The sequence below is a fragment of the Dreissena polymorpha genome, chromosome 2, assembly GCF_020536995.1.
Source record: "Dreissena polymorpha isolate Duluth1 chromosome 2, UMN_Dpol_1.0, whole genome shotgun sequence".
Classification (NCBI taxonomy): domain Eukaryota; kingdom Metazoa; phylum Mollusca; class Bivalvia; order Myida; family Dreissenidae; genus Dreissena; species Dreissena polymorpha.
The window spans coordinates 65,110,242-65,124,374 of record NC_068356.1 but is presented as its reverse complement, the minus strand read 5'-3'; the positions used below and the strand labels follow the sequence as shown (position 1 = coordinate 65,124,374).

At 35.2% G+C, this 14,133-nt stretch overlaps 1 protein-coding gene across 1 annotated transcript in view; it reads left to right on the top strand.

Moving 5' to 3' along the window:
* The first annotated feature begins 12,845 nt into the window (after positions 1 to 12,845).
* Positions 12,846 to 14,133, top strand: part of LOC127869779 (protein sidekick-like) — a 78,045-nt gene continuing 76,757 nt past the window's right edge. Inside the window, exon 1 of the mRNA XM_052412440.1 lies at positions 12,846 to 13,361. Coding sequence (XP_052268400.1) covers positions 13,292 to 13,361 — 70 coding nt within the window. The 5' untranslated portion in view covers positions 12,846 to 13,291. The remainder of the gene's footprint in view (positions 13,362 to 14,133) is intronic.

Sequence of the window (14,133 nt, the reverse complement as noted above, 5' to 3'; positions counted from 1 at the left end):
AGCGCAGTTCATAAATGATTTTCGTTGTCAAGATGACGACGTCATTTTAAGTAATACGCATGCGCCTAATATAAACGTCATGATGTCACAATAAAGACAATTTACGGTTATTCAAAAGTACATCGTCTTAATCTTCTACACAGTATCTCCTGTCTCGTTTCTAGGTAAAACAACATAACATTGACAACAAAATTAAAAATAGTTATTTAAATACAAATACAAGTAAATACAATCAATGGTAAGAACTAGTGGGTTATATCAAAGTACTAAAGTCTATTGAACAGTATTATTAAGAATCGCAATTCTCATAAGAAAAAGCTTCTTTGAAAAATGTACACACATTATAAATTATTGAGTTGTCACATGAAACTAGTGGCTTATGGAATTTATATACAGATGGGTTGATATCACACCGTGCAATCGACTAACGCATCGTCTGCGGTTCATCCATCGGCTGCGGAAGTGTATACATGTCGGGTAAAAGCGGCGTGCAAGTATTTCCCTATTCTTTATATTTTACGTATTGAATTGAGCAGATTTGCGTGTGTTCTTTCAGAGCCTAAGTAAGAATGACTTTGTGAACGTAATCCGCACCTTCCTAGCTGCTTACTTTTAAAGAAATCCGTTAGAATGTGGTCAAAAATCAAACAAAATTCACAACTCTTTCTGTCAAACTCTAATTACACAAGATCTAGACCAAAGATAAATATGAACAACATTTTATTGAAATATTTAATCATTTCTCTTCGCTTATTCCAAATTACAGCATCCGACATGAACACAACATTTTTATCAACGTTTAAATTCGAGTGGGGTTGGAAAAACGGCTCAAGACAACGGCCGTGGCTACTTATTAGATGGTCATGACATCGGCTGCGAAAATAAAATATGCTTAAGCCATCGGCTGCGGCAATGAAAATTGGCATGATGAGATGTGGACGTTACTCATTGACCATATTCGATAGAACTATCAGATATTTTGATCGCATAAATAGTTTTAAGACTTTCATTCGTATTTTGAAATAAAATGGGTTGGGTGAGTGGATTACGTTTTAAATAATTCATACTTTGACATTATTGAAACAAGTCATTTACACGCAATATGTCTCCACATCATGTAGAGTACACTTGACCCTCGCTATGCCGAAGACGGATATATCGAAGTAATGGAAACTTCGAACATAAATGTTCATTCCCTTCTCAAATTTGATATACACGGTTTTCCTTAATTGAAACGCATGAATGAATTTACAAACTTAGTGGCAGCTACATGAAGGTTGAAAGTAATGTTGGATTTTCCTACTGGAGAGCTTTCAGAATCGTTTGTCACCTGTATCTAGTTATAACTAGTCGGCAGGCCCGTAGCCAGGGTTTTAAAAAGGGGGTGCGAATTTTTGTCATAGACGATTGTTATTGAGCAACGAAGTGGAGAAGGGAGTATGTGCGGGAGGGGATGTTGAAACGTAAACTCCAGCATTCTGGTCATTTTTTAAAATGTATTCAGAGACTTAAGTTATAGAGCATTTTATATGAAAATTCACTTTCATTGACCATACTCAGTGACTGTATGAAACAAAAATTTATAGAATGTGAAATCAACAATAAGAACAGTATAAAATATCATTATTTATTGGAATCTTGGAATCTTGATAAAATTGGTGTGTTTTACCATTCTAACATTCTACCATTCATAAATCGAGAAAATTAAATGGAAATATTTGACTTTTTTTACAAAACAAATATTTGTCTGCTACTATGGATAGTACCAGAGGCCTTGCAGTGCTCAAAACGTGCTAATAGTGTATTGTACAGCAAACACTGATTAACAAAACTGGGTCTTCTCTAATGTGCATCAATTCTATAAAGAAATCAAAATGGTATAATTGGTTACTTATTTATTTTTTTAACTTTTTTTAACAAATAAGTTATCTTTTTCAGAACGAATTTCGGAAACATACGAACACTTTAGGCTTCATTAAGACCCTATAACCACAAACTACTGGCCCGAAGGTCTCAAAGTCCTAAACAATGTATACCAGGACGATGAAGCAAAAAGATGTACTTATTTGCCCATTATATGCTCAAGATCCGTCATAGTTCATGAAAATTAAATGTTAACGTCCAGCTGATCATTTAACTTTTGAATTCATTATAACAACTGTTTAAGAGTAGGACATTCATAGTGTGAAGTTCTGTATGTGGAGCAGTTAAGTGTTGGTAAATAGAAAAAATAGCTACATTGCTTTGTAACAATGATTTGTTTTCTTGTCATTCAAAAAAAATAATCAACTAAAATATATTGTCTTGTTTATAATATTATTTATTTATTCAAATTAATCCAATTGTTTTTCCAGTCATTTAGATAATTTTCGAAAAAGGTTATTGGGCTGGGATTTCAACCCAGAATAAGTAGGCTTCAACATTTTGTTATCTCTTGCAGTTATAGCTTTAACAGACATTAAAAACGATTTTAAAAAGTTACAAAACAATCATTTAGTATCAAATATCTATAAATAAGTATCGATTGTATACGGATTAGAGTGCCAGGTTAATAATTTTGCATTATACAGAAAACAAATATCTATTTATAACAAAGATTCCAATTCCATTTTTCGGGGACCGGCTTCTTAGATCTTCTAAAGTTTTGCTTTCGATACTTCTAATGATTTCAACAATTCTACGGTTAAAACTTGTAAAAAAAAATCACGCACTATCTTGGAAATGACTTAATCGAAAAATTAATTATATGGAATCCTGTCGGTTGCATATTGAATACAACATTATTTTAACGCTTAAATACGAAGACTCACTGGGTTCCTGGAAAAAATAATTTCCGTTTTTGCGTCCAATAAAGTTGGGTGCAACTAAGAATACAATTTTTTACTCGTCCAAAAAGATTGGGTGCGAACGCACCCAACGCACCCCCCCCCCCCTCCTCACTGGCTACGGGTATGAGTCAGAAGTGTACGTGTTATAAATCGGGTTACTCGAATATCTTTTATCTCGAAATAATTTGTATGGTTTATGAACTTCGACATTTCGAGATTCCACTGTACTTCGAATGAGATTGTCAAATGTGTTTGGCATGCGTTGTACTATATGATTTCCTTCTATCCTTTTGTTAAAATAGCGATAATTATGGCAAAACTCTTATTACGATCTAACTTTCGATATATATCGGTTGCGGCTTTCTTTCAAGATTATACTATTTGGAATTTAAGGACCATGGGTAATACATATGTGATTTGTCCCGGTACGACTGAAAATAGTTGAAACTGTATAGAACTCACACATTCAAATAAATTAACAAGTTGAACGTTTAATTATCACGCAGATACGGAATCCGGATAGTGCCATCTTTAATCTAGCCCTTCTTTCATCAAGGGCGACACACGACACACGAAGCGATACACGATATTATGCGCGATACTCAAAGCGACACAATAAATTTTGCGCGACACACAAAGCGACAAACGATATTTTGCGCGATACACGAAGCGACGCGCGAGAATGTACCATGAAATATCGCCCTTGTGTAGGTAGCCCAAAAGGCGACATATCGCGGTAAATATCGCGGTAAATATCGTGTTTCGCCTAGAGTATCGCGCAAAATATCGTGTGTCGCTTCGTGTATCGCGCAACATATCGTGTGTCGCTTTGAGTAACGCGCAAAATATCGTGTCTCTCGTTCAAAGGGCGACACACGATATGTTGCGCGATACACGAAGCGACACATATTATTTTGCGCGATACTCAAAGCGACAAGCGATATTTTGAATCTGACAATATAATCGTAAAGCTTATTGCGAACGCAAATATAACCATATCGCTTGTTGTAAACAGTATAAAATCATATAGCTTGTTGTGAACGGAAATGTAGTCATATAGCTTGTTGTGAACGGAAATATAAGCATCATATCGCTTAATTGCTTGGCATGTCAATACCGAAATACACAAGAAAAACCGAGTTTCAAAAGATTTTACAGAAATGCATGTTAAACAAGACTATTGCCAAACAATATATGCCCCCTACCGACTCAATCAGTGTCAGAAAATTCAGAATATATATATATATATATATATATATATATATATATATATATATATATATTTGTTGCCATAGCTACCAGCATTTTTGACCTAGGAACAAATTGAAATGACGTGCATAATGTCCATATTGCCATCTATCCATGTTTCAAGTTTCATGAAAAAATATGAAGAACTTTTAAAGTTATCGCAGGATCCAGAAAAGTGTGACAGACTGACAGACTGACAGACTTACAGACAGAGCGCAAACCATAAGTCCCCTCCGGTGAAACCGGTAGCGGACAATAACGGACAATAACTGCTGAGACATATCGCATTTAATCCGTTATTAATGATGTAATGTAATATATGTCCAACTGTAAGCATCACACAGTTACAAATATACACTAATGAAAGAGACCATTTCGGAAGTGCGTAGGAATCATATTCATCACATACCTGTTATATAACTATTTAATCGTCTTCCAAAGTGAAAACATAAACAATTCAAATCCTGACTTACTGCTGTTCTGTATAAAACGGGTAAACGTCTACCCGCAAAAGAAGGGAAGTAACCTACAGAGACGATCATTGCGATATTGCTCAATTTTGTATATAATAGCAAATGTTTTTTTAATAACAGTGAGTTTTTCCATCATACAAGTTCCATTAGGTAGGAAATACAAGTATGTTCTTCACCGGCAACAAGGTGAGAATACCAATAGTTATAACGATTAAGGATTACACGCAATTAATTTTACCCAATCTGTATCACAGGTGGAAGTAACGTACCCTGGATAGTATTGTTTTTTTTTTGTTTTTTTTAGGAGCCCAATATAGTCAAATAAATATATAAAATCATGTTTAATGAGAAAAAAATTGACAAAGAGCCATGAAAAAAAAATCCCCACCCTCTGATATTGGAATCATAACAAGGTCATTAACTAGACTTTATTATAGACCTGTCTTCGCGGGCCGCAATAATGTCAAAAATAGCTTTAATCCAAAGCATCCCTTAATCCTCCTATGGGCAATTGGACAACCTTTCAACAAAAGTTCACTTTAAAAAAATCTGTCTAGCCGTTAACTCACAGTCGGTCGAAAACCGAGCAATATTTCGAGTCCGTTTGTCAACCCGAATAAATCTTCTACAGACTTTCAAACAATATTTTTGAGTTTTTGCCCCTTAATCGATAGCTCGTGTCCATTTGCTTTGAAACAACGAAGCGTGTCAAATAATGCATGCATATGCAACCACTTACCCATAAAAACTAATTCCAAAAGTTTATTATTTCTTTGCAACAACTGTTTTAAGTCTAAATTTGATTTACTTAAAAAAGAAAGTAGCCATCGCTCTTGAACCCGGCTTAGCAGTGAATTACACTGACAGAGCCAGGCACATAAATATCCAATCAACAACAACAACGATGTTTTAATAAATGTAAATAAATGAAAAATACTTATCATTCTGATTGTATTGGAATAAGTTTTGAGGGGTAAGTGGTTGCATATGCATGCATTATTTGACACGCCTCGTTGTTTTAAAGGAATAGGACGCGAGCTATCGATTAAGGGGCAAAAACTCAAAATTATTGTTTGAAAGTCTGTAGAAGATTTATTCGGGTTGACAAACGGACTCGAAATATTGCTCGGTTTTCGACCGACTGTGAGTTAACGGCTAGACAGATTTTTTCGGCGTCAGCTGTATACGCCAGCTTTTCACCTTAGCCTGACCTTTGTTAGCGTCCTATAGAATTCAAATAAAACTTCCCGCGGCCAAGTACAGATGAATACACTTCATTGACTGCATTGGCTGATTTGATAATACCACTAGAACATTGGAAACATGTCCGCGTCTTTGTAAGACTGTTTTACTGCGTGTTCAGCATGAAACAGTTTTATCTCTAATAAAAAGGCTTTATAGATAGAACAGTTTTACACTCAATCTCGACATCAATACAGTTTGTGCGTACATCTTTTATTTCAGAGGATTTTCAGCGCGAGAACGTTGTGTACTTAAAGGCCATGTTCTCATATTTAGTACTGACTTCCATATTCCTGTCAACATGTTATATGTAAAAGTATAAAGAGCAGTGGAAGCGATGCCTCACTTTAATGTGTTGCATTTCAACCCGCGAGGTAGAAGGGGTCAGTTCGCGGTTAGTGTGTTTGAATGTCAGAGTTTATATACAGGTCAGACCTTCTGTGCTGTTCGGAGTTCGCGGTCAGTTATATAATAGTTATATAATAAAGACGCTATAGCGTGAACTAGGTGAACCGGAATTTTCTTTACCACCAGAAAGATGTGAAATGAAGATATCCAGCGATATTATTTTATGGCATGTCAATAATAGATTCTTAATGTGTTTTCAACAATACCATGATAAATATTATTTTTAATTAATTAACAAGAATTATTCCATCATATTTACTAATGTATTATTGCAGCATATTGACTAATGTATTAAGTATGAGCGCGATGATTCTCGATACTGTTAATAATCGAATCAAATACACGTAGCAATTCCCGATAAACCACTCAAACAGGTTTGTTCGAAGAACGCATGTATACATATTTAAAATATGTACGGAGACTTCGCGTGTGGCCGGTTGACTTTGGTTTTCTTTTTTGTATCTATAGGTTTATGACCAGCAATATGTAATAATGTAAAATAAGCCGCGAAAACTCCGCGTAACATCCCGTACTGCGTTTGATGCAGCTAAAAACTGCACAGAAAAAGATATTAGCTAAACTTGATCTCATTCATTTAAATCTTTACCTTCCATAAACTTCAACCACAATCAACGCCGTATATCTTTTTTAAAGATATTTCTTGTTTAAAGTGAACTTTTTTTGAAAGGTTGTCCAATTGCCCATAGGAGGAGTAAGGGATGCTTTGGATAAAAGCTATTTTTGACATTATTGCGGCCCGCGAAGACAGGTCTATAATAAAGTCTAGACTCTAGTTAATGACCTTGTTATGATTCCAATATCAGAGGGTGGGGATTTTTTTTTCATGGCTCTTTGTTAATTTTTTTCTCATTAAACATGATTTTATATATTTATTTGACTATATTGGGCTCCTAAAAATTTATATATGAAAAATACTATCCAGGGTAAGTTACTTCCACCTGTGATCTGTATACGTCTTCGGCATAGCGTCATTAGCGAGTCAAGTGTATGGAACGCCAATGCTGCCTTCTGATGACACTGGTCTTTCTGTTCTGTGCATTTACTAAGTTGTTTTGTGTAAACTACATTTTGTCCTGTAGAAACATCATTTTGTTCTGTGCATTTGTCATTATGTTGTGTGCATTTGTTATTATGTTGTGTGCATTTGTCATTAAATTGTGTAATAATGTTTTGTTAATTGTGTTAAAATGCACAGAACGAAATGATGTATGCACCTAACAAAATGTCGTTAGTACAAAATGGTATTGCAAATGCACATAGCATAATAAAAAATGTACAGAACAAAATGATGTTTCTACAAGACAAAATTTAGTTTACACAAAACAACTTAGTAAATGCACCTAACATAAAGACCAGTGCCATCAGAAGGCAACGTTGGCGTTCCATACAAGTGTATTCTACATGATGTGGAGACATATTGCGTGTAAATGACTTGTTTCAATAATGCCAAAGTATGAATTATTTAAAACGAAATCCACTCACCCATCCCATTTTATTTCAAAATACGAATGAATATCTTAAAACTGTTTTTGTGATCAAAATATCTGATAGTTCTATCGAATATGGTCAATGAGTAACGTCCACATCTCATCATGCCAATTTTCATTGCCGCAGCCGATGGCTTGAGCATAATTACGCAACTATGCTTATGTTAGAGCTACATTTCGAAAACCGACATGGAACGTTTGGCCATTATGAAGCCTTACCTGATCAAAAATCAGACGAAATATCTATTTAATATAGTATATGGTAATTCTAACATTTTTCTAACGTTTTCTTCCAAGAATATTGCTGACACCGCTTTTAGTTATTTTTTCTAAGACCGTTTTACGTGAAAAAACCTTCTTAGAAACTAAAACAAATTTCGTTCGTAAAACAATTCTGTTCTGGTTGATAGTGATCTCACACCTACTTTCTATTTCCTTTGTTTACTGTTCTGGGAGAGGTCAAATTCATAAGGCCCTGGTTTAAGGATATGTAGAATTTCATTGGTTAATTATAAATAGAAATTAACATATTCTCAACAGGAAGTGGGGCATAAAGCACTTTTATTCTTTGTAAATGTGTAAACAAATAGCGGAGTACGATGAATGTTTTCTGATTTATGACATGGGTTCTGACCTGCCTTTCTATGGATTTAAAGAAGTAGAGTTTAAAAGTAATAGAGATGTGTTAATTGAAATTAAAATGATTTACTTTGAGCCAGAAATTAACGTTACGAGTAGAGCTAACGGTTAAATGTGGCATCGAATTTAATGGATTTGCGCAAATTCTGGACGAGTGTTGTGAATGTAAAATATTAAATGGAATGCCGTAAATGTATCAAGTCAAGAAAACGGATGGTTGCATATTGGTATGCGTGAAATAATGTAATTCTACGTATTTATTTTCATAGTTATGTCATTTTGTAACCATTCACATTCGTCACGATTTGGAATTCCCGTTTCTAAAAATAGAACATTTTGGTAGCATGAACCAACAAGGGAGGCGACTCGTGACGTCAGAAATTGTTAAGATTACAATAAACTAAATAATCGAGTCATGAAGGTTACAATACACTAAATGATCGCTTCATGTAGGGCTGTACTCTCTAAAAAAATATCATAGTTGACAGGAAGGCATGTTTTACACTTTTTACCATTATTCGGGTGTTATCTTGCGGAGATAATGGTAGGGCATGAATAGGTGTTCACTACTGAATCCCTGAAATATGATACACGTGAAGACTAAAGTAAACCATTGCACTATAAAAGGTTACATTCCATTAAGAAACGGCCGAAAAAAAAAGTTGCAAAAACAGTCGATTTTGATTTTTGTCAAGTTCTTTCTTGCATTGTACATGACATATCTTTTTTAGTGCATAAATCGATTTCGCTTAGAATGGCCTTTAAGAAAAGGTATGGTTATGGGGGTCTCTATGTGCAAAATGTTGCATTTATTTTCGCTCAAATTTGTCGCTTTTACATTGAATTATATAGGGAAACTATTTAGTGTATTATGACCTGAATAACCAGGGACCTATACTGTATAGGTCCCTGTCTAAACAAATCATCATATTTTCCTCGAAGGCATGTTTTACACTTTAGACTGTTGTTCTGGTTTTATCGTTTGGAGATATTGATAGGGTACGCATAGGTGTTCACTATTAAATACCTGAAATAGGATAAAGTTAGAGATTAAAGTAAAAAAATGGTACTGCAAAGGTTACAATCCACTAGAAAACGGCCGAAAAAAGAAGGTGCAAAAACAGTCGATGTTGATTTGAGTCGAATTCTTTTTTGGTTTGAACATGACATCTTTTGTATTGCTTAAATCGATTCAGCTAAGAATGCCCGTCAAGAAAAGGTATGGTTATGGGGGTCTCTATTTGCAAAATGTTGTATTTATTTTCGCTCAAATTTGTCGCTTTTACATTGACACATATAAGGAAACTATTTAGTATATTTTGACCTAAACATTTACTTGATTTACTTCAGCAGCAACTTCCCTGTATCTTGCAACTATGCTTTCAACGCCATCGGCGCTCTCGTTTTATTTTAGCAGCCGATGTCATGACCATCTAATAAGTAGCCACGGCCGTTGTCTTGAGCCGTTTTTCCAACCCCATTCGAATTTAAACGTTGATAAAAATGTTGTGTGTTCATGTTGGATGCTGTAATTTGGAATAACCGAAGAGAAATGATTAAATATTTCAATAAAATGTTGTTCATATTTATCTTTGGTCTAAATCTTGTGTAATTAGAGTTTGACAGAAAGAGTGGTGAATTTTGTTTGATTTTTGACCACATTCTAACGGATTTCTTTAAAAGTAAGCAGCTAGGAAGGTGAGGATTACGTTCACAAAGTCATTCTTACTTAGGCTCTGAAAGACACACGCAAATCTGCTCAATTCAATACGTAAACTATAAAGAATAGGGAAATACTTACACGCCGCTTTTACCCGACATGTATACACTTCCGCAGCCGATGGATGAACCGCAGACGATGTGTAAGTCGATTTCACGGTGTGCAAATGTACGGCTTCTATATTTTTCTTGACTCAGTGTAATGTCGGCATATACATTTCGGGTGCAATTAATGACGATTGGTACATGTAAGAACGATTGTCAAGGGCGGACCCAGGATTTCTGGTTAGGTGGGGGGCGGGATATTAAAACATTTGCTCCACGATTTTATTGATTTTTAAGGCTTTGGCAACCACTTCTCGAGCATGTAAGCCTTATGTACTTTGTAAGAAAAATGAGTTAAATAGGGGATTTAGATCAAATATGAATTGGCTTTACTGTGCACCCCCCCCCCTTGGACCCGCCTATGACTTTCGAATAGCCTTGCCGGAAACCGGCCTGCAATCCGTCTAATTTATTATGATTATCTGTCCAGTTATATAGGCGCGTATTTATTAAACGAGAAAATATTTTGTAGAGTGTATTAGTGACAGAAATACCCCTGTAATTTTTATCATCATTCACTGATCCGCTTTTGTGAATAGTGGTTATCAGACTATGGCTCCAACTTTTAGGGAAAATACCAGTTTTATATATATGATTAAACAGCGCTTCCAATATATGAATGCATTCTCTGAGTGTAAACTTATAAAACGCTGAGGATATCTGTTCGGTCCAGGGCTTTTATCGTTCGATAATGTATATATGTTAAGTACGTAAAGTATTTTTCTTAAAGGTCCCTGTGTGTTATCACAGGTGGTTAGCGTGTGGCTATGATATTAATTAGTGAAAACATCATTTTGAATGATAAATAATCATATTATAACGAAAAAGTAACTTTTCTGAAAAAAAATATTTCACTATCAAATATATATATAACAAGGTATGCAACTCAAAATCAGCCCAAAACGGGGTGCATCGCTTTGAACAGCCATATCTTCATCAATTGTGCAGCGATTTTCACGATCTCGGTCTTATTCGACGCAGAAATAAATTTCTGCGTTAAATAAGACCGAGATCGTGAAAATCGCTGCACTAATTAATATCATAGCCACACGCTACCCACCTGTGTGTGTTATCACACTTCATTCACATGTTCGTTATGATAATGCATTATAGTTTTCTTTACATACAATAATATTGATATTTGTCAAAAATTGTAATGCTTTGTAACAATGAAACCTTTTTTCGGCACAGACTCAATGCAAGTGTCCATAATGCTCATTTTTGTATTGTACGTTTGCGACCTTCGATCCTGGAAATCAGCTATTTGAGAAGAAAGACAACTCCTTCCCCGACCATGTGGAAAGCTTCCACAGTTGTTTCCCTGTGTTTTCTATGTCTTACTCGAAACGCCAAGTGAAATGATATATATATTCCGGAAGTCTCTATTTCCGTTTAAAGTAAAACAGTTATGCTCGGAATCAGTCTCCTGTCCGGTTAGCGCAGTGGTACACGCGCTCCTCACTCTGGCAACCCGGGTTCAATCCCCGTGCCCAGAATAATGCGAGTTTGGTTGGTGGTCACCACACCGGACTGTTGGGGTGTACCCCTGGTACTCCGTCTTCCCCATACATCGAAAGACTTAACAAAATTTAAAAATCGTTCAATAACAACTAGCTGGAAATTGCGGATGTAATTCAAAATTTACCCACTTCGTTAGTCTAGTAATTTCATGAGAGAGGCAGGAGTGCTGGGACCCACTCCGGGTAATGCAGCCTCAGGCGCCGAAGGACCTATAATAAACTTCAAAACACACACGCTAATCGGTTTGGTGGCTGTCCGATTAGCGCAGTGGTTAGTGCACGAATTCTCTCCTCCATGACCCGGGTTCAATCCGCGTACCACTCAACATGTGAGTTTAGTTGGTGGTCACGATAACGGACAGGTTGTGTTTCCTCCGCGTTCTCAAGATTCTACCCACAGCAAAATTGAAAATCGTTTAAAACAATTAAATAGCTGGAAATTGCTGCTATAATTTTTGAGGCAAGTATTCAAATTTGATTAATAGTGAGGAGTGCGTTGTCACACTCCGGGTCCTCACATAATCAAGACTCATATGCGGAAGGACTTCTTAAACTTCGAATTACACTAATAACACACACGAAATGAGTAATTTATCTGCGCGGAGGTTAGTCTCACTCGCTATTGACCGATGCTGTTTAGAAGAATAAACGTACCTTCACGACCATATTTCGATTTTTTGTACATTCTCTTTTCTGCAAACAAATAATACATTTTAAATGGTTTCGATGTTTACCATGTAAATGAGAAAGATATTTTTAATTTTATTTTTAATACATTTATATTTGTAACTTACATATGTACATTCTTATTTTAATTGACACAAAAATAAACAGCATACATGTATTATTATTTAATCAATTTTTCCTCTTGTTATCAAACAATTAAATCATATTAATTTGAAATTTAGACATGTTATAAAAAGATCTTTGAACCATTGTGCTATAATTTACACGTACATATTCGATTTTAAAACATTCTTCACTTCTTCAAAGAGTACAGATATCAACGACGGGTCTACCCGGTCAACAGAGCATGACCAATTTCCCACGTATTTGTAGGAGATACCTGTCAGTTCGACGCACCTCATCGATTGCTCATCTATCGTTGGCCAATCAGCGCTCGTAAAATTGTCACGTGGGTTTTACAGTGTAAATTAGAAAACAATGAAAGGTGTATCATAATATTCTTTAATCTGTGTTTTATAATTGTGAATTTTCAAAACTCTTATTTGAAAGTGGAATTAAAACATTCAGTGGTTTAAAAGAAGTATACTGATAATAATCAGCCGAATATTGTGAGTTTAAAACGGGTAATTAGACAACATGGCGACTTCGGTGACAATCGAATTATTCTGTTGACAATATTTACCTGTATTGTTTTATTTCGACTATTTCTGCGAACAGAAGAAACACGTTTTAAAGATTGTGTAAACGCCTTTTGTTGACTATCCAGTTATTTTATAATTTGGTTGGTATTTGGATAAACCTTTTACATAAAAGATGTAAAATTGTTTGCAGTGATTGCAATGATAGTTCGGAAGAAACATTTCGGACAAGGTGTGAATATATTTGGAAACAGTTGCAATCTTCAATCTTAAAGTATGAGGCGAAGTCGATCAGCGGTTGTTATCTATTTTTTGGTTACCTTTTGCAAGGAATTTATTTGTCAAGGTAAGTTACATGCTTTTCTTGTAGTTGTGTGTCTTTTGGTTAACATTTTAAAGTCATCCCTTACCATATCATAATTTTCCTTAAAATAAAGTGTATAATCTACAGGGGACAGGATTTTCAGGAGTTTACACAAAGTGAAGAATTTAAGCACACCATTAAGTACTTTAATTTTGCAAATATCTCAAGCTATTAAAATGCATTTGCAAAAATCTGCAGTGCACAAAAGACAGTTTTTCTTGCAGTTTGTGCGGATATCTTAAGAATAAGATATAAGAATAAATAATTGAATACCTCTGAAATCGGTGCCAAAATGTCATGTTGCATGCTGCATAACAGCGTAAATAAATGCTGTATACATTGCATTTCAGGTTTTTTTTTCCTTCTTTGGGACCCGCCGAAAATCGGCCCTTTCCCCTCAGATTTTTTTCCCCTCAGCTGGTGAATTTTCCCATAGATTTCATTTTCCCCTCCAAAAAAAAAAAAAAATTTTATTTTTTTTTTACCTTTTATATATAAGTTAACCTGATCCACTGTAGAAACTAGAAAAATATTGCATAATTAAATTATCTGTTGCCTTGAATTTGTTTTAAAAACAGTAAAATATGTTAAATTGATTATTTTAGACTTTCCTTATTTTCCCCAAAATCCGGCTTTTCGCGGATTTTTTCCCCCAAAATTCAATGTTTTGCGCGATTTTTTCCCTCTCAAAAAAGGCCAGGCCCTTTCCCCAAAATCAGATAAAACCCCTGCATTTTGGCCAAGAACAGAGGCT